The sequence below is a fragment of the Labeo rohita genome, unplaced genomic scaffold, assembly GCF_022985175.1.
Source record: "Labeo rohita strain BAU-BD-2019 unplaced genomic scaffold, IGBB_LRoh.1.0 scaffold_439, whole genome shotgun sequence".
Lineage (NCBI taxonomy): Eukaryota > Metazoa > Chordata > Actinopteri > Cypriniformes > Cyprinidae > Labeo > Labeo rohita.
Genome location: NW_026129357.1, coordinates 32,552 through 59,175, shown reverse-complemented (window position 1 = coordinate 59,175; position 26,624 = coordinate 32,552). Strand labels below are relative to the sequence as shown.

Here is a 26,624-nt window from a genome sequence, read left to right as displayed (position 1 = left end):
TACATGAGATGTTGAAAACTCCCCATCACAGGAAACTTTCTGCATTTTTAATGATTCAAAAACTCATCAAGATTTAGCTGAACTGAGCAGGGGCATTTTTATTTACATTTTTATATGGCTTTAAAGTTTGGACTCTTTCATTATTAAAAGCAGACTTTATTTATACATTTATAAAAGTGTTTATTTTTCATTTTAACCATAATTTGTATTTGTCATTTTCAAACCAATTATGACTAAAGCAGCAGCCTCACGGCATGTTTGAAAATACACCTCTGTTCCATCAGAGGGTGCACCTAAAGACAGATCACACTTTATTAATACTGCGCAGACTCCAGCAGAGTTAACTTATTTTATGTTAAAAAAATAACTATTCAGTAAGAAAGTGAGATCTTTATCCAAAATCCAATAATTTTTCAAACCTTGAAAAAAAGACATTAAAATTCAAGCATTTTAAGGAGAATCAGCACTAGTGTCATATAATGCTCTTGCTGCCCGTGTCAAATCTGTGATTTGATATACTGCAAATTTTTTTGCACCAATATCTTGAATTTTAAAGCATAATTGATTTCTGAAGGTGCACTGCATCATATTTCTCAACAGTCAACTTTGTAAAATATAGTGTTTTAATAAGATGACGCACAGGTCTGGGGTTAGTGTGTTAACTGTGTTAAAGTATAAATCGCCTTATTTTTTCATAACTATTTTGGGAAAAAATAACAAGTTAAACTACAGGCCTACTTATAATGATATATTGTTATTGCTATTCTAATTATTACCAGTAATTTATTTCATTATTTTATCTTCTGTCTCAATTCCAGTTTTACTGATCAATGGTGTTGATCGTCCCTTTGCTTCACCTGCTGCTGATTTAATGAACGAGTTTCACATGTGACTGGGTTTTATTTACTGATATTTTGTTTTTTTATTTACAGATTTATTGATAATAGACATTTGATCAACTATCTACTGTATTAAAAGGCGTGTTGTGACTTCTTTAAGATTCTGGACTGTTATTTAAGAGAAAATCTCTCATTCAGGAACATTTATTTTAAACATGTCAGATTCATTATTAAATATGATACGATAAATATGATGATGTAGTTAATAATTTAACACTCACAGAGCTTTTCTGCAGTTGATCACAGCTGGTATCAGTCTTCTTCTCCCTTCATCTGATGTGATGTATTTCTTGAGGTCCAGCTCATCCAGCGGCTCCTCTGACATCTCAATCATGTAGGAGATTGTTGAGCAGTGAGCAGGAGAGAGTTTCTAAATGTTTGTCTGATTTCACAAACATCTGAATCTCAATGGACAGAGTCTGATCTTTCACTTCCAGCAGACAGAGGAACAGATTGATGGATTGACCAGCTGAGAGACTTGATAATCATCATTTGTATCTTTCAAGACTCTTGATCTTCTCTTTAATGTAGTGTGTGGTTCTCCTGATGTTCTCTGAGCTGTTCTCTGTATGTGTCAGTAGATCCTGTAAGAGTCTCTGATTGGACTCCAGTGAGACGCCCAGCAGGAACCGCAGGAACAAATCCAGATGTCCATTCACACTCTGAAGGGCTTTATCTACTGCTGATCTTAGTAGATCATACAGACAGTCTTCATTATCAAAACCATATTTAAATATTGAATTTCATGCAGTGGCTCCTTGTTCTTTGTTAAACAGCAGTTAAAACTCATTAAAAGCAGCAGAAACAGCGAGAAACCTGAACGCTCAGATGAATGAAGCTGTAGACTTTCCTCTGATGAATCACAGATTCCTCCTTAAAGATCTCAAGAAAATCCCAGAATACACTGAGGCGTCAGTGACTTCTATGCCGCTCTCAATCAGGTCCTCCTCATAGAACATCACATTGCCCTTCATCAGCTGATTGAAAGCCACTTCAGCAAGTTTCACAATCACTTCTCTGTTGGACTGCAGGAGTTTCTCTGGATCTCTCTCTTCATACTTCTGATTCCTCATGTTTATCTGAATCAGCAGGAAGTGGATGTACATTTCAGTCAGAGTTTGAGGGATTTCTGCACTCACATCTTCTTTCCAGGAGCTTCTGAAGCACAGTGGATGAGATCCAGCAGAAGACGGGGATGTGGCACATGATGTGGAGGCTTCTTGCTCTTCTGATGTGTGAGATGATTCTGCTGGCTTGATGCTGGTCACTGATTCTTTTCCTGAAATATTCCTCCTTCTGAGACTCATTGAATCCCTGAATTTCTGTCAGACGGTTGATGTATTTGGAGGGGATCTGATTGGCTGCTGCTGGTCTGGAGGTGATCCAGATGAGAGCAGAGGGAAGCAGCTCTCCTTTCATGAGGTTTGACATCAACACACCCACTGATGAAGTCTCAGTCACATCACAAACTTTCTGATCATCTGAAAACATCAGTGTGATTCTGCTTTCATCCAGACCATCAAAGATGAACACAACTTTACACTCCTCATAAATCTTTGAGTCCAGATCTTAAAGTTCAGGATGAAAGTCCAGCAGAAGTCTGTGAAGACTGTAATCTTGAATATATTGTATCGTTGGATATTAATCAACATATGTATCACATCGGCCTCAGTTACGGAGATGTACATACTTACCACACACTATATATGATCTGTGGAAACAGATGTGCGTTAAGGCTAGAGCAGCTCAATAATTTCAGAAGCACCTCAGTGATTTAATCATGGAAGTGGCTCTGATCCGCAGTTAGAAACACTCATCAACATCAGATACACTCTCCATATGAAAGAGCAGTGATTCACATCTTTGTATTTCCAGCCCCACAAAGACGCTTATGACGAATGAACTGTCCCCTGATAACTAAACCCTCCGACTGGAATCACACAAACGTACATTGAGACACAGTGCAGGAGAATATCTGTTACTCAGTGTGAAATGGACATGCCCTGTCTAAAACAAGAACAATTACGCTTTAATAAACCAATGTATATTATAACTGCAGAATTCACACAAATCTCTGCATTAATCCAACAAATAAACACATAAATGTGTAAATGAAAAGAACAAGCAGGTTTGTTGGGGATTTGAATGACATTGTTGACCATCGCTCGACCACTAGACACAAAAGTCATTTTCTCAAAAGACTAATATGTAAATAGATATACAACACATATTTCATTGAAAGGTCAAAGCTCTTAGGTTGCACTGTGTTGAATAAATTATGTACATGTATGACCTGTTGAAATGTAAATATACTGTTTTTCCGTGGGTGCTCGATTATTTCCGTGGGGATCGGCACCTATGCCTTTAGCGCTCTTTTAAAACATCCACTGTCTTTCCACACAAAACGAAACTATTTTGCATGCCTTGCGCAAATGAGACTGTTACTTAAAACTGTGCATTATGCTGTACATTATTTATTTATCATCAGTTGTTCAAATCGTGGTAATCAAATACGGTTTTAATGATAATTAAAATACGCAATGGTAATACTACCCGTGGGGAATTTTATCATGATTTATCATCAAACCGGTAATCGTTACATCCCTACTCACATTTAAGCCTTTTAAACTATTTTTAAGACAAGGGATTAGTCAAAAGTAGCTATAAATTATTAGCTTTCTACACCACCCCTAAAACTCCCCATCACAGGAAACTTTCTGCATTTTTACTTTCTCAAAAAACTCATCAAGATTTAGCTGAACTGAGCAGGGGCATTTTTATTTACCTTTTATATGGCTTTAAAGTTTGGACTCTTTCATGAAAAAGCAGACTTTACTAGAGGCTACTTAAGTGTTTAGTTTTCATTTTAACCATAATTTGTATTTGTCATTTTCAAACCAACGCTGACTAAAGCAGCAACCTCACGGCATGTTTTAATCTCCCGCTCTGTTCCATCAGAGGGTGCACGTAAAGACAGATCACACTATACAGCCACACGCGCAGACTCCAGCAGAGTTCGACTTATTTTATGTAAAAAAATAACTATTCAGTAAGAAAGTGAGATCTTTATCCAAAATCCAAGCATTTTTCAAACCTTGAAAACACTACATTAAAATTCAAGCATTTTCAAGGAGAATCAGCACTAGTGTCATATAATGCTCTTGCTGCCCGTGTCATATCCTGTGATGTGTGATATACTGCAGATTTTTTTGCACCAATATCTTGAATTTTAAAGCATAACTGCATTTCTGGAGTTGTTGCACTGCATCATATTTCTCAACAGTCAACTATGTAAAATATAGTGTAATAATAAGATGACGTACAGGTCTGGGGTTAGTGTGTTAACTGTGTTAAAGTATATTAATCGCCTTATTTTTTCATAACTAATTAACTAAGTTAACAAGTTAAACTGACAGGCCTACTTATAATGGTATATTGTTATTGCCATTCTAATTATTACCAGTAATTTATTTCATTATTTTATCTTCTGTCTCAATTCCAGTTTTACTGATCAATGGTGTTGATCGTCCCTTTGCTTCACCTGCTGCTGATTTAATGAACGAGTTTCACATGTGACTGGGTTTTATTTACTGATATTTTGTTTTTTTATTTACAGATTTATTGATAATAGACATTTGATCAACTATCTACTGTATTAAAAAGGCGTGTTGTGACTTCTTTAAGATTCTGGACTGTTATTTAAGAGAAAATCTCTCATTCAGGAACATTTATTTTAAACGTGTCAGATTCATTATTAAATATGATACGATAAATATGATGATGTAGTTAATAATTTAACACTCACAGAGCTTTTCTGCAGTTGATCACAGCTGGTATCAGTCTTCTTCTCCCTTCATCTGATGTGATGTATTTCTTGAGGTCCAGCTCATCCAGCGGCTCCTCTGACATCTGAAGCATGTAGGCGATTGTTGAGCAGCAAGCAGGAGAGAGTTTCTCTGATTTCACAAACATCTCAATCTCAATGGACAGAGTCTGATCTTTCACTTCTAGCAGACAGAGGAACAGATTCATAGATTGACCAGCTGAGAGATGATAATCATCATTTGTATCTTTGATCTTCTCTTTAATGTAGTGTGTGGTTCTCATGATGTTCTCTGAGCTGTTCTCTGTATGTGTCAGTAGATTCTGTAAGAGTCTCTGATTGGACTCCAGTGAGACGCCCAGCATGAACCGCAGGAACAAATCCAGATGTCCATTCACACTCTTAAGGGATTTATTTACTGCTGATCTTAGTAGATAGTACAGCGAGTTATCAAAACCATAAAAACTGAATTCATGCAGTGGCTCCTTGTTCTTTGTTAAACAGCAGTAAAACTCATGGAAAGCAGCGAGAAACTCCTGAACACTCAGATGAATGAAGCTGTAGACTTTCCTCTGATGAATCACAGATTCCTCCTTAAAGATCTCAAGAAAATCCCAGAATACACTGAGGCGTCAGTGACGTCTATGCCGCTCTCAATCAGGTCCTCCTCATAGAACATCACATTGCCCTTCATCAGCTGTTTGAAAGCCACTTCAGCAAGTTTCACAATCACTTCTCTGTTGGACTGCAGGAGTTTCTCTGGATCTCTCTCTTCATACTTCTGATTCCTCATGTTGATCTGAATCAGCAGGAAGTGGATGTACATTTCAGTCAGAGTTTGAGGGATTTCTGCACTCACATCTTCTTCCAGGAGCTTCTGAAGCACAGTGGATGAGATCCAGCAGAAGACGGGGATGTGGCACATGATGTGGAGGCTTCTTGCTCTTCTGATGTGTGAGATGATTCTGCTGGCTTGATGCTGGTCACTGATTCTCTTCCTGAAATATTCCTCCTTCTGAGACTCATTGAATCCCTGAATTTCTGTCAGACGGTTGATGTATTTGGAGGGGATCTGATTGGCTGCTGCTGGTCTGGAGGTGATCCAGATGAGAGCAGAGGGAAGCAGCTCTCCTTTCATGAGGTTTGACATCAACACACCCACTGATGAAGTCTCAGTCACATCACAAACTTTCTGATCATCTGAAAACATCAGTGTGATTCTGCTTTCATCCAGACCATCAAAGATGAACACAACTTTACACTCCTCATAAATCTTTGAGTCCAGATCTTGAAGTTCAGGATGAAAGTCCAGCAGAAGTCTGTGAAGACTGTACTGATGATCTCGGATCAAGTTCAGCTCTCGAAATGGAAGCACAAACATGAAATCTACATCCTGATTGTCTTTTCCCTCGGCCCAGTCCAGAATGAACTTCTGCACAGAGACGGTTTTTCCGATTCCAGCGATGCCTTTAGTAAGAACAGTCTTGATTTGGTCTTTCTCCTCACATCCTGGTTCAGGTGAGGATTTAAAGATGTCATTGCAGTAGATTGGAGTGTCTTGTGAGTGTTTTGTTCTGCCTGTTTTCTTCATCTGTACAAACTCATGTTCTTCATTCACTCCTTCACTGTCTCCCTCTATGATGTAGAGCTGTGTGTAGATCCTGTTCAGGAGGGTTTCATTCTTCTGGAGTTTGTTTCCCTCAAATAATCTCTCATACTTGATCTTCATGCTGGTTTTGTGCTGCTCTTTGACTCTCTGTAGTTCATCATTCACTGCTTGTGGAGGATCTCTGGTCTGATCATCTCTATTCACACTGCTGAGAATATATGAATTTAATGAATTTAACCAAGAATTTTTTTTAATGTGAATCATTACATATGACAGTCTAGCATGAATTGTTGTTTCCTAGTTTCACTCACTAGTTATAATTAATTCACCCACTAGTTATATGTTCACATTCACCTGGGGTCAGAGGTCACTGCTCCATCACTGAGGTCAGGAGGATGAGGCAATGATCTGTTACTCTTCAGAGACACACAGCTGGGATCATGAGATGAAGATCTCTTCTTCATCTTCCTGGAGATTCAGAGAAAAACACACAGAAATAACTCATTATTAACCAGAACACTGCAGTCACTTGTTTGCTTTCAGTATGTAGTTGTAGTTGTAAAGGCAGTTTGTTGTGGTGTTGTGAACTAGATGTACAGAGAATGCAACAGATCACTCTTTCATTCAACTCTGAAAAAACTTGATGAAAAGAAAATCATCAAGTACATGCACTGAACTCTTTCTGGAATCATCCTTTGTTGGCTCTGGCATTGTCTATCATTGTCTAAATAAAAGTCTGTCTACCAGTACCTTCTCCATTTCTTCTTGTTGTTATGAAAACGACTGTTCTATCTACTCACTTGTCATATGTTAGCTGACAAAAAGGTGCTTAACTAGGGCTTTTTATTTTTCAGAAAAGTTCAACTTGAAAAGAGGCTCTGAGCTGCAGAAAAAGACGCCAGTGGTGGCATTTAAAAAAAAAAACCACTCAGGACTTTTTGGAAAACACGGTTTATTCCACTGGATTATAATCTAAAAAAGATGCTGACAGTTTCAAAAATACACCAACTGTGAACACAGCATAAGACAGCACATACATACATACATACATACATTTAGCAAGGCTATCTCCATGGCGAAAACAAAATAAATAACACAAGTCATACAATTAAAACGCTATTTAAAACATTTACACCTGGTTTCACAGACCAGGCTTAAGCCTAGACCTAGACACTGATCTATAATAGAGAACTGGATTGCTCATGACGTCATAGAAGTGAAGCCATTGCTATTCCCTAGTACTCACAAACGTTCAATTGAATGAACAGGAAATAATATGATTTTAATGAGAAAACATCACCTAACAAGTGAGTGTTTTCATATGTGATGTCTCACTCTACATTCTCACAACGCAAACGTCCTAAACATGTAAACATTTATTTGTTCAATGTCTGGAATTCCCTCTGCTTATTAAAAAGTTACGTTTATAAACATTACAGTAGCGAACATCAGATGAACACGATAAACATTGGATGTTCACCACGTTTACAAATGACAAAATGCTCATTCTGAAAACTGAATAAAGACTTATGCTTTGTATACATATAATTTGTCTTGTTAATCACTGTTTATGCTGTTTTGTTAGTGTTTTTATTCGTACAGGATGCATGTTTCAACAATGATTTCGTTTACATTATTTTTGAAGCAGGTAATGATTTAAACGTTTGTTAATTCAGTCATGTTATTCATGTTGAGATAAATGTTAATAATGCAAAAAGATTAAATATTTGAATATAGAAATATCAAATGATTTAAATAACTAAAAAGATTAAATGAAACTTTAAAAATGGAACTAAAACTGTCAGCAGATGTAAATCACTGATTTTATCACCGAATCATTCATTCAGAAATGAAGCAAGTGACTCTCTTTACGAATGGTTAAATGAATCAATGACTCAGATTCATTTAAAAATGCACGTTGATTCACAAACGAAACACAGCTGTGTTTGAATAGAGATGTGGCTCAGCTGTGACTTTGTTTCAGACTATTTTCATTGACGAAATGGAGCAAAATCAGACCGTGTTATAGTCAGATCATGTAATTTAAGGTACTTAGTATAATAGAATTTGTGCGATATTTAAGAGTTTGAAATAGATGCTGCTCAATCATAACATCTGACTAATTACATCTGATATGGATTTAAAGACATTAAGCTTTATTTCCAAGATTTGAATATCAATACAACATAGAGCAATATAGTAACAGAGGCTTGTGTTGTATTATTTATTGTATATTTGAATCAATTTCAGATACTAATACCAGATATATGTTCATGTTTTACTATTTCCTGCATAATTCCTTATGTAAAGAAATATATTTTGTGTTTGATCAGAACGGCAAGTGCAGCTGACACACTCACCTGAACGATTGGAAAACATCGCTTATTCTGCTCCAAAAGACGATAAACATTGCAGATAACATTTTAAGTAAAAATTAATTTACAGACACATATCCTAAAAACTAGTCCTGTATGACTGATACGATTAAAATCATGTGATTTTAGGTCAGCGGTTTAGTTGTGAGTCAATGGAGCTCTCTGCCGGTAGGGAATAGTAAGTGTCACAAGCGCGATCTCTGTGGCTCCCCCTGTCCCGCGCCAGCGGGAACCCTCGCCTGAGTTTTGACTACGTTTCCCACAATCCCGTGCCTGGGGCTGCTCTCTTCCGGTTCCGGGTCCCGCGGTTCACATCCGCTCGGGCGGCCATTTCAGTGTGCCTAGCCGGCGCGCTTGTTGCGAAGTTTTGTTGGTCATGCCCTCAATCCTGAGCGTTATTTATCGGACTGCCTTTTCTGTTGTCAACCGGACTGTTAGCCTTCTTAGTGAACCTTTGCTGCCTGCCCTTTGTCGACCCTCGCTACCCCCACGGACTATCGTTTCTGATCGCTGGCGGCCCCGACCCTTTGCATGGACTCTGACTATCCCTTTGGATTTACCTTCACTATTCCAGTCTGCTGTTGTTGACCCTCGCCTGTTTGTTTTGTCCGATTTGAATAAACTGTTGCATATGGATCCAACGCCTCAAGATTCATCATTGACCGCGTCACAGTAAGATGGCGGATCGAACACTTCCGGTGGCTTCACTGCCTGACGGCAGTTTAGAACACAATGATCGATCCAGTCATTATATAAAGATCAGTGTTCCTAGACTAAAATGTAAGTCTGAGCTGTTTCAACTGAAAGAAACTTGCACTGACTGATCTTAAAATATGTCAGTGCCCTTGTTTTGCACACCAGTAATGTTTTTTTTCTAAGCACGTCTATAAAAATTACTTCAATGTCCTAATTGAACTATGGCCTAATCTTGGTTTACTCTAAGCCCTGACTGTAAAACCAGGCCTTAAGGTTTAAAATAGACAAAAAATCTAAAATACATTCAGGCGATACTCTTTCAAATTCATCAGTTAAACACATCTCTGAATAAATATTTATGTTAAAAACCTGTACAGTCCAATAAAAAAAGTTTAACAAAAAAATGTTATTTTAGTTTGACATGGCGGTGGTTCACTTTTAATAAATATTTACGTGTGAGTCTTGTACGTCCTAAACGGCACCTAGTAAAAACAACCTGATCAAACCTAGATGTGAAATTAATGAAAGACAGTCTTCTTATACTAAGATTTATTTCATGTAGTTTATTTCCATGGCATTCATCCCATTCCATCGACCAGATGTTCTTAATATAAAAGTTATACAGTGGGTACGGAAAGTATTCAGACCCCCTTAAATTTTTCACTCTTTGTTATATTGCAGCCATTTGCTAAAATCATTTAAGTTCATTTTTATTTCCTCATTAATGTACACACAGCACCCCATATTGACAGGAAAACACAGAATTGTTGACATTTTTGCAGATTTATTAAAAAAAGAAAAACTGAAATATCACATGGTCCTAAGTATTCAGACCCTTTGCTCAGTATTTAGTAGAAGCACCCTTTTGATCTAATACAGCCATGAGTCAGAAAGATGCAACAAGTTTTTCACACCTGGATTTGGGGATCCTCTGCCATTCCTCCTTGCAGATCCTCTCCAGTTCTGTCAGGTTGGATGGTAAACGTTGGTGGACAGCCATTTTTAGGTCTCTCCAGAGATGCTCAATTGGGTTTAAGTCAGGGCTCTGGCTGGGCCATTCAAGAACAGTCACGGAGTTGTTGTGAAGCCACTCCTTCGTTATTTTAGCTGTGTGCTTAGGTTCATTGTCTTGTTGGAAGGTAAACCTTCGGCCCAGTCTGAGGTCCTGAGCACTCTGAGGTCCTGAGCACTCTGAAGGTTTTGGTCCAGGATATCCCTGTACTTGGCCGCATTCATCTTTCCCTCGATTGCAACCAGTCATCCTGTCCCTGCAGCTGAAAAACACCCCCACAGCATGATGCTGCCACCACCATGCTTCACTGTTGGGACTGTATTGGACAGGTGATGAGCAGTGCCTGGTTTTCTCCACACATAACGCTTAGAATTAAGGCCAAAGTACTATTTTGGTCTCATCAGACCAGAGAATCTTATTTCTCACCATCTTGGAGTCCTTCAGGTGTTTTTTCATGTGTCTTGCCTTGAGGAGAGGCTTCCGTCTGGCTCCGTCTGGCTCCGTCTGCCATAAAGCCCCGACTGGTGGAGGGCTGCAGTGATGGTTGACTTTCTAGAACTTTCTCCCATCTCCCGACTGCATCTCTGGAGCTCAGCCACAGTGATCTTTGGGTTCTTCTTTACCTCTCTCACCAAGGCTCTTCTCCCCCGATAGCTCAGTTTGGCCGGACGGCCAGCTCTAGGAAGGGTTCTGGTCATCCCAAACGTCTTCCATTTAAGGATTATGGAGGCCACTGTGCTCTTAGGAACCTTAAGTGCAGCAGAATTTTTTTTGTAACCTTGGCCAGATCTGTGCCTTGCCACAATTCTGTCTCTGAGCTCTTCAGGCAGTTCCTTTGACCTCATGATTCTCATTTGCTCTGACATGCACTGTGAGCTGTAAGGTCTTATATAGACAGGTGTGTGGCTTTCCTAATCAAGTCCAATCAGTATAATCAAACACAGCTGGACTCAAATGAAGGTGTAGAACCATCTTAAGGATGATCAGAAGAAATGGACAGTGTAAGATGTGAAATTATTTCCTCGTGAATTTAAAGTCCAGGAACCCTGACAAAAATAGATGCCATGCAACAAAACAATAAAACTAATCTGGAGAAGAGATCTTCAAAGAGGGCAAACAACACCACCTCTATTGCTCATTTACAACCCCCTTCCTCCCTCTCCTCTCCCTTCCCTGCATCTCACACTTTTCCCCCAAAAGGTTCCACTGAAAGTCACTAAGAATGTCCATATACTACATGTGATACAGTTTGTGAATATGTTGAATTTTCCCTTTCATGTTTGGTATCATTCTAAAGGTCTTAGTGCGATTGGTAAAATGGTCTCAATTTCACAGAAGTCACTTATATTATGAGGAAGACTGAACACTTTTGTAGAATTGTGTTTTGCTGCTGAGGGGTGTGTTTTTCCCCCTAGGGTCGGGTGGGAATCTCCAGCTAGGTGTGACCCTGGGTCGTGAGATCTCCTGACAAGCCAAAAGGTCTTTTATATTTTTACAACTGATTGGAAGATTTGTTTGTTTTGGTCTGGGTATATAAGTGAAGTGACAAAACATTACGGGGGGATTCTGTATTCAGAAGAACCCCACACTGCGTGTGAGAGTCTCTGGAGCTTTGCCTCCAAATCTCTCACATGCTGCTGTGTATCTCTATGCGGTCAGGTATGCATCTCTCACTCTTAGATTTATCTTGGAGGAATTGATGTTATGTATTCCTTTTAATTGGAAATGAATTTAATTCTGAATTGGATTCTCATTGTTAAACTATGTAATTGGCATGATACATTTTTACCTGACAAATAAAATGTTATTATTTGATTAATTTTAGACTCGTCTGAAATCATTATTTCCAGTAGATTGCGAGGAGGCTGGTGCTACCGCGAATTACGACCAGGATAGAGCAAACAGCAGGCTCAGGATTGAATGGAGCAGTAGGCACATCATCTGAGATCCCCTGATTTCTGTCTATCACTGATGTTAGCAAGTTGTACCGGCGAAGACTAAAAGTAAACTACACTTTTTGTGAAGGCAAGCAGTAGGCGGCTGTCAAAAAGGGTATTTAGTCACCTACATACCTCTGACTCAACAATCAGTCTGGCGTTTTCGTGATCGCGAGATCTGCGTATATACTCCGCGGGCGCAAGACTCGAAAGCGGCATCGGGTCCCCAATGAACGAATAACTGAAAGTATAGTGAGTCCGAAATAATCAGATATCTAGATTAATACTTAATTGATATTTGCAATCAGCCTGAATTAAACACCTAAATTCTAACGATCATATGAAATTGGAGTCAGATTAAACAAGGAGCTAGATTAAAAATGAAACTAAATTCTAAACTAATAATAAATTAAGCGAATTTTGCAGAAGCGCTGTGAAAAGACCGAACATGCATAAACCTTCAACCAGACAACTCGACTCTGCATTTGGGCCAGTGGATGGATCCTTACAACAGCACCTGAGTTAAATATATGAGTGTCACAGCAAAGGGTCTGAATACTTAGGACCATGTGATATTTCAGTTTTTCTTTTTTAATAAATCTGTAAAAATGTCAACAATTCTGTGTTTTTCTGTCAATATGGGGTGCTGTGTGTACAGGAAAAAAAAGAACTTAAATGATTTTACGGAATGGCTGCAATTTAACAAAGAGTGAAAAATTTAAGGGGGTCTGAATACTTTCCGTACCCACTGTATATTGTCTAAGATCAGGGGGTGGAATTTGACTGATGTCTGCTTTCTCATGACCAGATATGCCAATATGACCTGGAACCCAGCAGAAAAAGATCATACGATTTTCTTGCATGAAATATCTACTTTCACTTAGATTCTCATGAATATGGGATGATCAGTCTTAACAGATTCATATAATATAAAGACACTTGATGCAGTATTAAGGACTATATTTAATATAAATGACAGTGGTTATTATTATTTATCATTCCTGTTGATTTTCATGCTAATGGACAAAAAAACAAAACAAAACAAAAAACAAATAATCATGCATATGCCAGCTTAAGTCAAGTAAATTTCAGAAAGACATGAGAAGGTATGTAATCATGTGTGTAAAGACCACTAAACAGTGAGTTATAATAATAACTATAATGGTGCAAACTCTGAACTTGCCTTGATCTCCTGACTATCTCATTGCTTGGTTTATTTCAGAGGTTTTCCCACCTGATCATCATTTGATATTTCAATATAGCAGGTGAAATCAGGCTATTGTCTGTAATATACAGTGTCTCACCTGGGGTCAGAGGTCACTGCTCCATCACTGAGGTCAGGAGGATGAGGCAATGATCTGTCACTCTTCAGAGATGCACAGCTGGGTTCTGGAGATGGTGTTTTCTGAGAATTTTGCATCATTTCAGATGCATCTTTCTGTCTGTCTTCCATAATGATGAACTGACACCTAGCCTGTATGTAGTATTATAGAAAACATGTCAATATATCCATCATTTTGTCTTTATAGATGCACAAAAGACAACTGCACTGAGTAAAATAATAACAAATTACCTTTTCACTTCAACCACCATGTGAGAAGTTCATCTTATTTAGGGAAACTATGTGTGTGATGGTCAAACAAACACAGCTCCTATTGATTTACTAGTGAAATTATAATCATCTGTAAGGAAGAAGGAGAAAAATAAAGGACAGTTTAATGTGAGTTCAGACGGCAGTAGCTTGTGCTCGTCAACTCGTCCACATTTCCAGAGTGAAAAAACAAACATTTGTAGGTTCATTATGTGATTGTTCCTCATGAGAGCAGAATCTCATTTTTAAGTTACACCTTAAGCTGTACCGTATCCTTAATATGTTTTTCCCAAAACGTTCTTAGTTACGTTTACCTTCTGTAAGTCATACTTTCGTAAGGTTTGTCTGAACCACAGCTATACCTTATCCCTTTTGACAGTTCACAATTCTTTACATCTCAGTCTATGTGAATATAACTCTTAAGTTGTAATAGGCCCAGTGTTGAATCACATCACACTGACAGCCGAGAGCTTTTTTGTCTGGCTACATTATCCAAAGGCACATCAGCTGGCAAACCATTAGACAGTAAAGGCTTATTTAAAGGGAATGACTGTGGTGGGGAGTTTGGTCAAACTATGGCAGTGATACAGGGAATAACTGTGCAAAAATTCAGCTGCTGTCGGCTCTCCTTTTTCTCTGCATGGCAGCTGTTGATTATTTGTTTTGCGTGTTGTGCATTTATTGAGTAGCTCATCCAACAACAGAAATTACAGATTTACACCAACAATGTGATGCAATCGACCCTGGTTGTGGAGTAAATGAAGACACTATGGAACATATATTATGATCATATAAATGACTCTTTTAAAAACCAGTAAAGGCAAAGTACTGCCAGTTAATGATGCGCATGTTTGGTCATGAGGTTGCTGGCTTGAAATTATATAAACTGTTCAGGGTTGGATTTAGTTTGCAATTTGAATTATTTTTTATAAGATCCCATAAGTCCTGATAAATGCAATTTCAACTAATTCAGAAGTGCTTCTTATCAGAAAGCACTCTTACCAGAATACTTTTTTGTTGGACTTGTGTATGGAAGGATTTTGTTTTTTATTTATTTTATTCAATTACTAAGCAGCTTGTTTCCCCTTGTATTTTATGTGCATAAAGTAAATATTTCAAGCAGGTTCACTGCCTTCTAACAGGATAGAGTGCTGTGTATTTATTTTAATAAATTTAATAAATAAATTATCATCGATATCAACCAATTCAGCACCACCGTCATGGACAGCACCCGGTAACGTCGCAGGTAAGAAGGTATATCTTAAGCAACCTCCTAAGGTATAGTTCGGGGAACACACCTTGAAAAGGTACACCTGTAGTTAAGATACACCTTTAGAGTGTTCGTAGCGCGCTAAGAGAAACACAGCCCAGATCATTAGATTAGGTCTTGTTAGGCCTGATACATCAGTTTTACTTTGAATTGCTTGCAATAGAATACAATGATAATAAAACAGCCCCTATAATGTAGTTTAACGCTGTGAAAATTAGTATTTAAATATAATTTAATGCCGTCCGATTAAACTCACAAACCTTCGTTTTACATAAAGCAAGAAAATCCTGTGAACTTGTCAACGGTGTATAAAACAGAAATAAAACAGAAATAAAACAGGCCTAGTGCTGCTGGAGAAAAGCCGCGTCTCACCACACGCACTTCAATGTGTCTCTGACTTTATAGACATTACAAACTAACTTGAAACAACTCACTTCACATGCATCAATACATAAGAAATATAGAACAATAATAAATCAAACTTTTTTTTCTCTCACATTGAACGAAGAAATAAAGGTGGTTTAGTGGCTATTCTGATTCGCAAACAAAACCGAACCAAGAAGCTAACAACAACACGGATCTAACTACACCCGTTATTAAATGTATGATATGATATCGAAGCACAAAAACTGACCTTTAGGTAACATTTGTGAAAGCTTTTTGAGTCTCTGAAATGGCGTCTTCTCACCCAAGAAGTTTTAACTTTTGCTTTCAATCCCAAGAATGTAAAACTGCAGACCAGAGATCTCCAAAATGGGGCGGGAACTCCAAAAGTGGGCAAAACCTCCAAAACTGGTCGCGCAAAGACTTTCCTCCCAGCTAACATTGGTCCGACGGCAACGTCGTGTCCCTGGCCAAAAATAGTCGCGGTAGGACGGCATAAATCCGTAAAAATATGTAACACAGAACTCTGCCTAAAAATGCATTCAGATACGTTTGTACATGCATACAGTTCTCTGGGGTTGCATATATAATTATTACTTTAAGTTTTAGCTCCGTGTAGTGCAATACATACACTGTTGTGAACCAGTTGTGAGAGGACGTCCACAAGGTGACGTCCTTTACACGTGCATTTATAGTCCATCATGACCCTGTATGAAATCAGTATGAAATATGCAAAAGCAATTGTGCTTACACCTTGATTATTACTGTAATACTTTATTTAAGTGCCCCAAGTAGTTTTAAGACGACCACGTCTAGTCAAGCATTACCCATTCAAAATAAATAAAGAAATAAGTAAATAAGTAAATAAAAACAGGAAATCGTAATGAAATAAACGTAATTTGTATTTCTATCTTGTTTAATTAATATTCACAAAGTGCCATATGGTTAAGTGATTGCAAAGCCACTGAATTTTAGTTATAATTCTACCCGTTTTCCATAAATTTCAATACGATTTTATTATTTTAAGTTTATGCATATACATATAAAACAGATATCTCTGGTCAACATTTGAAGTCTGAGTTGGGTGAAGATTACCAAAACTGTGCTGCCAAGATGTTGCAACAAATCTCGCGGTGGGATAGATTATCTCGCGATAGGATAGATTATCTCGCGATGGGATAGATTATCTCGCAATACAATACATTATCTCGCGAGAAAGCCTTAACGTTTTTCTTTCCATAAACACAAGGAAAGCGCATCGGTGTGTTGTAAGGCTTTACAAATTATTCTACTAAAATCTACTGGTGGGTAAGTACATTTTGTAGTATTTTATTAATGTGGTCGAGTTGTACTTGTTTGACACGAAGGAAAATGAAGAAATAATGCGCACATTGTCAACTGAAACGTAGTTTGAGTTTGGCTAAAATTAGCTAGTATGCTAAAAGTTTTTTTTAAATTAATGCTTGAACAACAAATACATATCTAAAGTGTCAAGGGTATACACAAAATGTTTGTATAAAATAACACAATGAAATGAAAGGACTTCCTAATTCACAATAACTTAAAAGTAGCGAAGAAATACACAGATTGTATAGCTTTTTTGTTTGTAATCTCCTTTATGGTGCTTATATAAAAATCTAATTCCTTAAGTACCACAGAAAAAAAATAGGTTTCTGATTGCTTAATTTTTACAGTAAACAGTTTAGATATGGGTTAAACATTTATATAAATTTGTTAATATTCTAATTTGTCATATGTCCTTGTATGTGATAAAGGTAAAATTGTGTGCCCAACACATTTAGATGCAACGTGCCCGACCCCTGACTTGTTCAACACTACGTTAAGTTGTAAGTTTTTGACTGCTTTGTGTAATATTAAAAAAAGAAATCATGCTTTAAAAAAATTGCTGTTTACTTTTAATAGTCATTGAACCTTAATCTATGTTTCTCTGTATGTTCTCAGTGGATGTTCAAATCACACCTGCACGTACAAACCTATCAACATTCACGCCTTCACCAGTAGCAAGTATGTGATATCTAAAGTCATTTGCAAATTGCAAATCACTATAACAGTCAAATAACATCACTTCTTGAATGTTTTAATCAACAGCTGGGCTGTCACACTTCCAGGAGGAAAGAACAGGTATGCCACCAAAAATTACTGTGAATGTGCTACAGTTCTCAATTGATTTTTATATCATCATTACTGAGTTATGGAATTAATGTCCCCTTCCATGGCACAAGTAATTTTATCACTTCATTCAGCAGGTATGCAAGGTTTAGATGTAAGATATTGTTTGTGAGCTTTCATTTTGGATAATAGGGTCCTCTTTCCATTATGTGGATTTATAGGACAAAAGTATGTTATTGTTAGAACGTTTAATAGTAAAATTGGACAGTATATATATATATATATATATAATCCATTACCATATATATTCATAGTACAATTTGACAGTGAATGCTCCAAAACTAACACATCATATGTAATATTACCACAAAGGACAATTTAATCCAACCTCACTGGATCTTCAAAGACAGAGGCAAAGGACCACATCATGAAATGGCTAATATGTCCCCATTCATAGTACAAAGTGAAATTCTCCAAAACTAACATGTTCTTTTTAATATTACCATGAAGGACAATTTACTCAAACCCTACTGGATCTTCAAGTAAGACCGAGGCAAAGGCCCACATCTCATGAAACGGCTACCCCCAGAAGTATTTTAATTTTTTAATTTTTAATTTTCACAGTGTGGTAATGTGTATATAACTTAAAGTGATTGCAAAGCTCTTTATAAACATCTTCAAAATTCCATAGATAAAATGGTCCTTTATTTCTATTACTTTTATTTTTTCCAACAGTGGATGCACAACATGACACCAGTGGAGGTCGAGGTTAACATCAACAACACTCGTGGACCCATGGACACATGTTGAGGCGTAAGTGCTAATGTTTAAAAAATTATCAATCTAAATGTGTACGACCACAAAGTAGCTTTTTTTTTTCCCTGTTACAGGGCGAGACAAACACAGTCCTGTCAATTACAGAATAAATGTTTACTCCATGTTGCCCTGTAATACCAGCTACAGCATCTATAAAAATTTGAAGAATATGTTATGATTTTGAATGTCCAAGTGACACTTTTAAGATGTTGTAGTACTAATCAAAAGATTACATGGTTAATGACACTTTATTGACACTCCAAGGGTGCAATTCAGGTCACGACCCCATTGTCATTGTAAGTAGTACATCAGACCTTAAGTAAACTTTCAGATGATCATTCGCCAGTTTTGGTCTGTTTGCTCTGTTAAAATCTCTAACCACAATGTAAGATTAACATTAGAAGATGTTTCAAAAGATTAACTTCTGTGAAATTTTTAAAACATGTATTTATGTCTTTTGTGATTCATTAATTTACATTAGGGTGCGATTTGTCTTGTAGGGTCACATAACGAACAGCCATCTGTCAGACAGAGAATTCAGGAACCCTCTTCCAGGCCATGTGCCAGAACCGAATGAGGTATTGTAATTTGTGTCATGTCATTCACATAAAGAGGATTCATAAACTAAATTCAAATTCTTATTTTTTTTTACACTTTTCATTTTAATGTCTACATAGTATTGTCTCCAGTCCCAAATTCTTCATTGCCATCCCAGTCCCAGACGACCCCCCAGTGTATGTGAGAACTTTGCTGTTGCATCTTATTTTATACACATTACACCTTAATGACAACACAGCCTAATGTATAAATACATACATTTCTCAGAATCAGAATTCATACAGTTAAAAATATAGAGGCTACAATGTCTGTCAATGCACAGCAGCCTTATTACTCACAATTGAATATAGAATAGAACAGGTATAGCCAACCCTGGTCCTCGAGAACCACTGCCCTGCTTGTTTTCCAGCTGTCCCTGCCCTTCCAGCTTCTGATTGACAACTGATCCATTACTAATCAGCAGTATGTAAGGCATGGATAGTTAGAAAACAAGCAGGGCAGTGGCTTTCGAAGATCAGGGTTGGCTGCCTTGGATTTACTCAACGTTAATGATTATATGGCTACAGTAATTGACGATGTAGAATTGGACAGACAGACATTGGCAGACATTCTTGTTAAAACTGCCTTCAATAATGTACACAATGGTCCTGAAACTCTGATAACAGCATTTCCTAATGTTGTGTTGCTACTTGACAGCTGCATTGCGGAGAGAGCACAGAAGTGAGGGTATGTATGTTAATAGTCTTTTCCAGCCATGGGGTTGTCATATTCAAAATTTAATGTACATTTTACACTTATATATTTTATTAATTTTTTTATTTACATTTTTAAATAGGTGGCACCAGACCCTCACGGAGCGCTTACCCTATGTCAACTGCAAGTAAGGAATGTGATGTGAATATGTGACATTTACAACACTGGCCATAAAGTAAAAAAAAAAAAAAAAAAACAGTAAAGTCTGTAAATGTTCTGAGTTTGTTATCATCCTTTGTTAGAGGTTCAATAGTTGTTAACTAAAAATCGAATGGCAATATTGATACCAGTGTTTTTGCTCTGTCAATTCAGTCTTGCTCTTCAGTTTTTGCAGCCCTATATTCACCGAAATCAGCAGGCAATGAAGACTGATTTAGGTTCTAAAAAAACAGTCAAGCCCTTTTGGAGTTTAAGTAGTCTTGTTTGAAGGGTGTGTGTATATATTAATGTGCTGATTTTTCTTTCAGGATTCCAAAGGAAGGTCTTTTTTTCATGCTGTTTGGTTTAAAAGAAAACTTGTGAATATCTGCCATTCTGGACCCTGGCAAGTCTACATCATCTTTTAAAAGACTGGATTAAGAGAGTGACCTAAAATCCTTTGAAGAATACATCAAAGATGATGAAAAGAAGTGGATCTGTGTAAGTTCCAAATTTAACAAAGCATAGGTGTATTATATTTGTGTATATACATACATACATACGCGCACACACACAGAGAACTGTGTACTTTTTATAATATCATATCACATTATTTTGACTGTGGTGTCACTTTTAGGTTCAGCAACTGTCCAGAGTTGGTGGATCTTCTGTCAGGGACTGCGTTAACCAAATCATGAACAGGTATGTATTTACCTTGCATAGTTTGTGTGTATTGCTGCATAATATTTCAGGAACAATGTATATGATTGCCACAATAATAAACTCAGCCTTTGATTTTACTTAAGTTCATGATTTATTGTCACACACTATTATATCTCCTTATAAACATGCCTGTTTTTGTGTTGAAGTTTTAAGATGTCAGTACTGACTCAGTTAGGCAGACTGAAAACAAGGCATCACCGTATAATAGCAGTGTAAGCAATGAATGAGTCATTACTTGTCACAAAAATTCTGGATATGGAAAAGGACATAGTTCAGAGTACTTGTTACATGATAGATGGATTGATATGGTTGTGAGAGTATTTGAACATTGCCATGATGCACACTACTGTTAATTTGTAATATTGACCGCATGTTAAAATGTTTCTGAAGTGAAGTAATACTGAATCATTTCTTTCACAGAGTCATGTCAAATGCCTTAATGGCCAAATTCAATATGAGGGGTGGTGGCCAACATGACAAAAAGCCTTTCAAAGCTACAGCTTTGTACTATGTAATTCAAGGTAATTTTGGCCTTATGACATTAAAAAAAAAAAATCTCATGTTCCTTGTCTATTATTTATTTAAAAGACAACCTGTCTTTAATAGAAATGTCCTGTTCACATTCACACAGTTGCACATCTACTTTATTTTTAAAAGACTAATGCTGTTTCTTTAATAGCACACATCAAAAAATGTCTTTTATTCATAAGATTATTCTAGACTAAAATAACATATAATACTTATTGCTTACTTGTTACTAATGCTTCTTTCATGAAACTGAAAAGTCTTGTTCCATTGTATTTTAAATGTAGTTGTATAACCATAAAGGCATTTTCAAAATAAGTGCATGTTATTTAACTCAAATGTTGCCAATTTATTTAAAATATTCATACTCTCTTCCCTCAGATGGTGGAGTCCAACTGCCACAGATTCCGAAATTGACACAGCAATGGCAGAACACCTAAAACATGCTCAAGGATAAGCTGGGGGTGGTGGCTATAAGAAATGAGCTGTGCTACAGAAATGTGCTATAGTAAACATTTTGAAATAATAGTAAATAAATAAAGATTATAAATATACATATGTGTTCACTTTTATTCTTTACTTTGGTTATGTTCTTGTTTGAATAATGTCTACTTAAAATTAATGTAAAGCTTTGAGAAATTTGCTACACACTCAGAATTACCCACATTATACTATTTCTATTTTAATGTTTGTATAGTAGCCGTTTAACAAATGGAAGACATTTAAAAAATGTTATATGCACAAAGTATGTTGTAGTAAATTAGTTAATTGCTTAAGTCCACAAACAATGTGTTATTGTTTGTAATTTACACGTGGTTAAAACGTTTTGTAGACGTTCAGGTCTGACTGGACCGTTTTTGGACCATTTTAGAACTTGTAGTAAGTTAAGTTGTCTAAACCTCCAGAATGGGTGTGTGACTATTTTATATGTAGGCTTATATACTAAAATTATATTAACACATTAAATTAAATTAATACACAGTATAGACATGCAGAAGATGACACATTTAGACGTCCAGGGACGTCCAGAAAAGACGTGCAATTCACGTCCAGATAACGTCAAAGACGTCGGTTCAACTTTCATTTTGGAACTATTTTTCAACCATGACGGGACGTGTCGGAGGGACGTCTTTTCAACGGTCCTTACACGTCCAAATGTTTGCTAAAACTAAGCTTTATAAATTAAACATTGTTTGTAGTTGTTCTCAAATAAAATAAACTACGTTATATAAATAAATATGCTCAGTGAGAGCAGAGCCCTGAAGCTCGTGGTCAGTGGTTAATGATATAAACGGGAATCACCCGTGAGCTGTCCCAGTGACGCGCAGCGGAAAGTTTTACTCAATCGCTTTGTTTTAAGCAACGGGGGCGTCCCGCGGCTTGAAATTTGCAGTGTAGCAAGGGGTAGTGACGCTGGATGTAACTGAAAAAGTAACTTTTTCCAGTGAGGTCTAGTTGGGGAGTTACGGAACGGCCCGGTGATCTCATATCACACAATTTTATTAACTGTTTATCTGCCACGCTATTCAGCACCAATCACACCGTGCAGTCAACTTCACTGGTTAAGGTTAGAGTCAGGTGTGGGGTAGGTTCAGGGGTTAGCATTTGTATAGTTTAGGAAATCAACACTGAGATCAGTGTTGCCAGATCGGGTTGACGATTTCCAGCCCAAAAGCTCACCAAAACCCGCCCACTTCAACAAAAACCAGCCCAAAATTTTTACTGCCAAAATAATGTGATGGAATTTTATTGCCATGTCAATCAAGGTTGATAAGGGCCATTTTTATCTCCTTAAAAAATAAAGATGACAAAATAAAATAAAGATAAATCAGTTTCACAGGAATATGGATCAAAACAGGGCAAATGCATTAAAAGGGAGTCAGAAAATATGCTTAAAATGCCCAGAAATATTTTAATAATAATAATAATAATAATAACGATTAACAACAATAATGTGCTTACCGTTGTCTTGTGCTTTATCTTCAGACAGAACTACAGCACGGTTTTCATAAAGTACACATTTTAGAACATCATGCAAAACTTTGCAGTTAAAACTGTTCAATCCAGCAGCTGTCAATGCCAAGTATACCAGAGCAGTCTGGACTGTTTAAAAGATGTTCTGATGCAGGACAGCATCGTATAGTCCCCATATTCAGTTTTGATTTTTATTAAATCATTCAACTGTTCTCTTATTTCAGTTACAATTATACTTAGAAATCTTCTATTCATCTCTCACTACATGTAATCCACGTCGTGAGTTTTGAGTCACTCTAAAACTTTTTATCGTGTAACTTAGGCCACTTCGCCATCGCAATCACTCAAATAAAATGAATGAATGAATATATAGCTGCACATTCAAAATCTTGCCCTTTATAGCGCCAAAACTCCGTCACTCACGAGTCATCACATCTCACCAACACAAAATATGGTAACTGATTGACAGGTCTCTGTTAAATGATGTTGATGACTGCACTACACATTTTTTTACTGTGATACTTTGAGCTCGAACATATTAAAATAACATGACTAAAGATAAAAGCGAAGAAAAAAGCAGCTGATTGGATGGCTTTTAATTGTTTTAAAGCAGCCCAAATTTTGTCTACCCGCCCAATGCGTTATTCTCCGGTCCAAGCCGATCAAAAGAAGCCCAATTGGGCGACAACCCGCCCAATCTGGCAACACTGACTGAGATTGACACAAGCAATAAAACCTTTAGAATCAACTGTGGGGCGGAGTTTGCGCTTAAGTGGATTGGGGGGAAAATTGTGCATGCGTGTCATGTGCCTGTCTGTCAATGGGAGGAAGTCATGCCCTATTTTGGAGCACCCACCCCATTTTGGAGATCTCTGGTTTGCAGTTATATATACTTGGACCTAGTTTAGACTGGATTTAAACCTTTATTCTCTAGTTTGTCCTTCAACAGTATATTCCTACAGTACATTATAACTGTTACAACTGTTTCATTAACGTCAAATACCTCACAAAGCCCTGTTCAATGTTTGCTTATTAGATGCATTGTGCTGTTCAACCTTGTATGCCCCAATCGTAACCTTGTAATCAAGTTCTCCTCACCTCTGCTCCAGTCTGATATTCTTCCCTTACCCACTGACTGTTGAATGCATTTGACACAAGTGCCTGCCTTTGGTATCTGAATCCCAATGCTGCTGCCTTACTGTCAAAATGTTCTTTTTGATAATTGATTTCATTTTTGACCTACTAAGGGGAATCTGGATATCGACTATTTACCATTATATGGCTTTTGTTGTTGCTAAATTATCTCCCTCTTCATTACCTCTCAACCCAATATGAGCCGGAACCCACAAAAACTGTACTTTTATACTGTTTTGCTTAAGTGAATATAATTCTTGAATAATCTCTATTTTCATATCTTGTCTTGTTTCTGACTTCTGCTCATTCAAACTTATTAAAACTGAACTAGAATCTAAACATATTATTGCCTTGGATATTTTAACTTCATTAATCAATCTTATTGCCACAATTATTGCAAACATCTCTCCAGTATACGCTGATCATTACAGTCAGTGATATTCTACTGCTCTTATTGACTTTTAACTTGGGTATCACAAATGCAGAGCCCACATGACCTGTTTTTGGATCTTTTGAAGCATCTGTGAAAATGTGCATCGACCCCATATGGTCCCCTACATCATATACCTCTGTTTCATAGGGCCCTTCTTTCTAATAAGCTTAGATCAACATTTGGTTGGGGCAAAACTCACAATGGCACTGGAGATAAATGAATTATTGGAGCACATCCAACCTCTTCCGGTCTCATCTCTTTTATTAATTTACCCACTCTCCATTCAAAACTATTACACTTTTTACTGACCTTTTAAGTTTGCCCAATAGGACACCATTAATTGTTGTCTTCTTTCTGTAATGGCGTTTCTCCCATTTCTACTTGAAGAGCTGAGACTGGAGAAGTTAGACACGCACCACAACAAATTCTTAGGGCTTGAGACTGAATTCAATCCAATATAATTAAATCTGATTTGTTTTCAGAGCAGTATATTAAAAAATCGTAATCCAGTACAGATCTTATCATGGATATATAAATAGTTTTTAAAGCCAATCCATCTGACCCGAAATACACCTCATCACATTCACTACTCGCTTACATCTTCCCACCATCTTTTCTAAATGTTCTCTCCAGGTTAATCTACTGTCTGACCATAGCTGACCATAGAAATCAGACTATATTTACACGTTCTAGTTCTTCTTTATATAATTTTAACTTAATATCTACTTTCCTCTTCATATTTGTAAAATGTATTATTTTTGTCTTTTCCACCGAAAACTTAAAAACATTTCCCCTTGACCACTTTTCTGCTTCATCTAATGCATGTTGCATTTTCTTTATATTATACTCTATATTCTTTCCTTTATACCAAAGAGCCCCAACATCAGTCCCATATGTATCCTTGAGAAATCATCATTGATCATGATGAGGAATAACAGTGGACTTATTAAACTGCCCTGGGGTGCTCCATTATCGATTCAAAACCCTTAAGTAGGCGCTAGATTGATGTGCACATGCCCAGTAGTCACAGCTGTCTCTGAAGGCTGCGTCCGAAACCGCATACTTTCTAAATAGGTACTTAATTACTTACACAACGAGCACTAAAAGAGTATGCATTATACAGCATAGACATATAGTCTTGCCTACGTGCATCTGCTTATTGCCTACTTCTGTTAATTCCTTTGCATCCTTCCATTTTTATTTATAAAATATTTATCAAATCTATCTATTCTTTTTTAATCATAAAGATGTATTGTATTGTAAGGATGGCGCTGAGGCTGAATTGGAATCTATTAGCAGAAGCTTATTGTAGGGGGTTTTAGCAGACAGAAATGTTAAAACAGGCAAAGTGTCAAAACCAGAGTAACAGTCCAATCTGTCACCATACACAGGGGTAATCCAAAAGACGAGGGCGATTAGGTGGGCAGAAGGTCCAAACACAATCATCAGTCTGATCAGGCAGTCAAGACAAGAGGGATAATCCAGATAATCCAGATAAACGGTAGTCAGGAAAACAGGCAGAAAATAATACACAGAATAGGCAAACCAAAAAAAAACACAACAAGAGAAACGCTCGGTAAGGCAGGTAAACTGGCAATACTTTGCAAAGGCCATGTGCTCAGTCTCTGGCTTACAAAGCCACAAAACAGGAAGTGAAAGGAGAAGCAGAGGGAGTGGCACACAGTCAGTTCTCAGGCGAGGGCTCCCTCTGCTGGCTTGGCATTACATGTATATTAACTCAAAGTCAAACTATATCTGCTAAATTAATAAATGTATTAAACCTTTCTGTATTTTCACTACATGTTAATTTTCAATTCAATTCAAATTTATTTGTATAGCACTTT

At 37.1% G+C, this 26,624-nt stretch overlaps 1 protein-coding gene and 1 long non-coding RNA gene across 10 annotated transcripts; one reads left to right on the top strand and one right to left on the bottom strand.

Moving 5' to 3' along the window:
* Positions 1–5,201: 5,201 nt before the first annotated feature.
* On the bottom strand, positions 5,202–14,022 carry LOC127160723 (protein NLRC3). Of its 4 annotated transcripts, none has more exons than XM_051103378.1 (4): positions 13,925–14,022; positions 13,656–13,825; positions 6,686–6,799; positions 5,202–6,539 (listed from the first exon to the last, which is right to left on the bottom strand). In XM_051103378.1, exons 2-4 carry the CDS (start codon positions 13,802–13,804, stop codon positions 5,303–5,305), a joined length of 1,500 nt encoding a protein of 499 aa, XP_050959335.1. In that variant the 5' UTR covers positions 13,805–13,825; positions 13,925–14,022; the 3' UTR covers positions 5,202–5,302. The 4 variants fall into 4 exon arrangements, with proteins under 4 accessions (XP_050959335.1, XP_050959336.1, XP_050959337.1 ...); XM_051103379.1 differs by having other exon boundaries at positions 5,202–6,536; XM_051103380.1 differs by lacking the exon at positions 6,686–6,799 and having other exon boundaries at positions 5,204–6,539; positions 13,925–14,020.
* A 1,996-nt stretch (positions 14,023–16,018) lies between these two features.
* LOC127160724 (uncharacterized) lies at positions 16,019–21,793 on the top strand. Of its 6 annotated transcripts, none has more exons than XR_007826831.1 (14): positions 16,019–16,900; positions 17,372–17,443; positions 17,559–17,621; positions 17,706–17,738; positions 18,237–18,317; positions 18,462–18,539; positions 19,043–19,120; positions 19,220–19,276; positions 19,797–19,826; positions 19,936–19,980; positions 20,321–20,492; positions 20,629–20,693; positions 21,135–21,235; positions 21,621–21,793. It is a non-coding gene; the product is annotated as an uncharacterized LOC127160724 (long non-coding RNA). The 6 variants fall into 6 exon arrangements; XR_007826832.1 differs by having other exon boundaries at positions 16,019–16,904; positions 17,559–17,614; XR_007826828.1 differs by having other exon boundaries at positions 16,019–16,904.
* The last annotated feature ends 4,831 nt before the right edge of the window (positions 21,794–26,624 follow it).

What these genes read in the sequence shown, in the direction of transcription:
- LOC127160723 (XM_051103378.1), bottom strand. Translation starts at nt 13,804, where the DNA reads ATGGAAGACAGACAGAAAGATGCATCTGAAATGATGCAAAATTCTCAG. An exon ending in GCAGTGACCTCTGACCCCAG is followed by an intron (nt 6,800 to 13,655) that starts GTGAGACACTGT and finishes CTGAATCTCCAG; the next exon opens with GAAGATGAAGAAGAGATCTT. An exon ending in GCAGTGACCTCTGACCCCAG is followed by an intron (nt 6,540 to 6,685) that starts GTGAATGTGAAC and finishes ATATATTCTCAG; the next exon opens with CAGTGTGAATAGAGATGATC.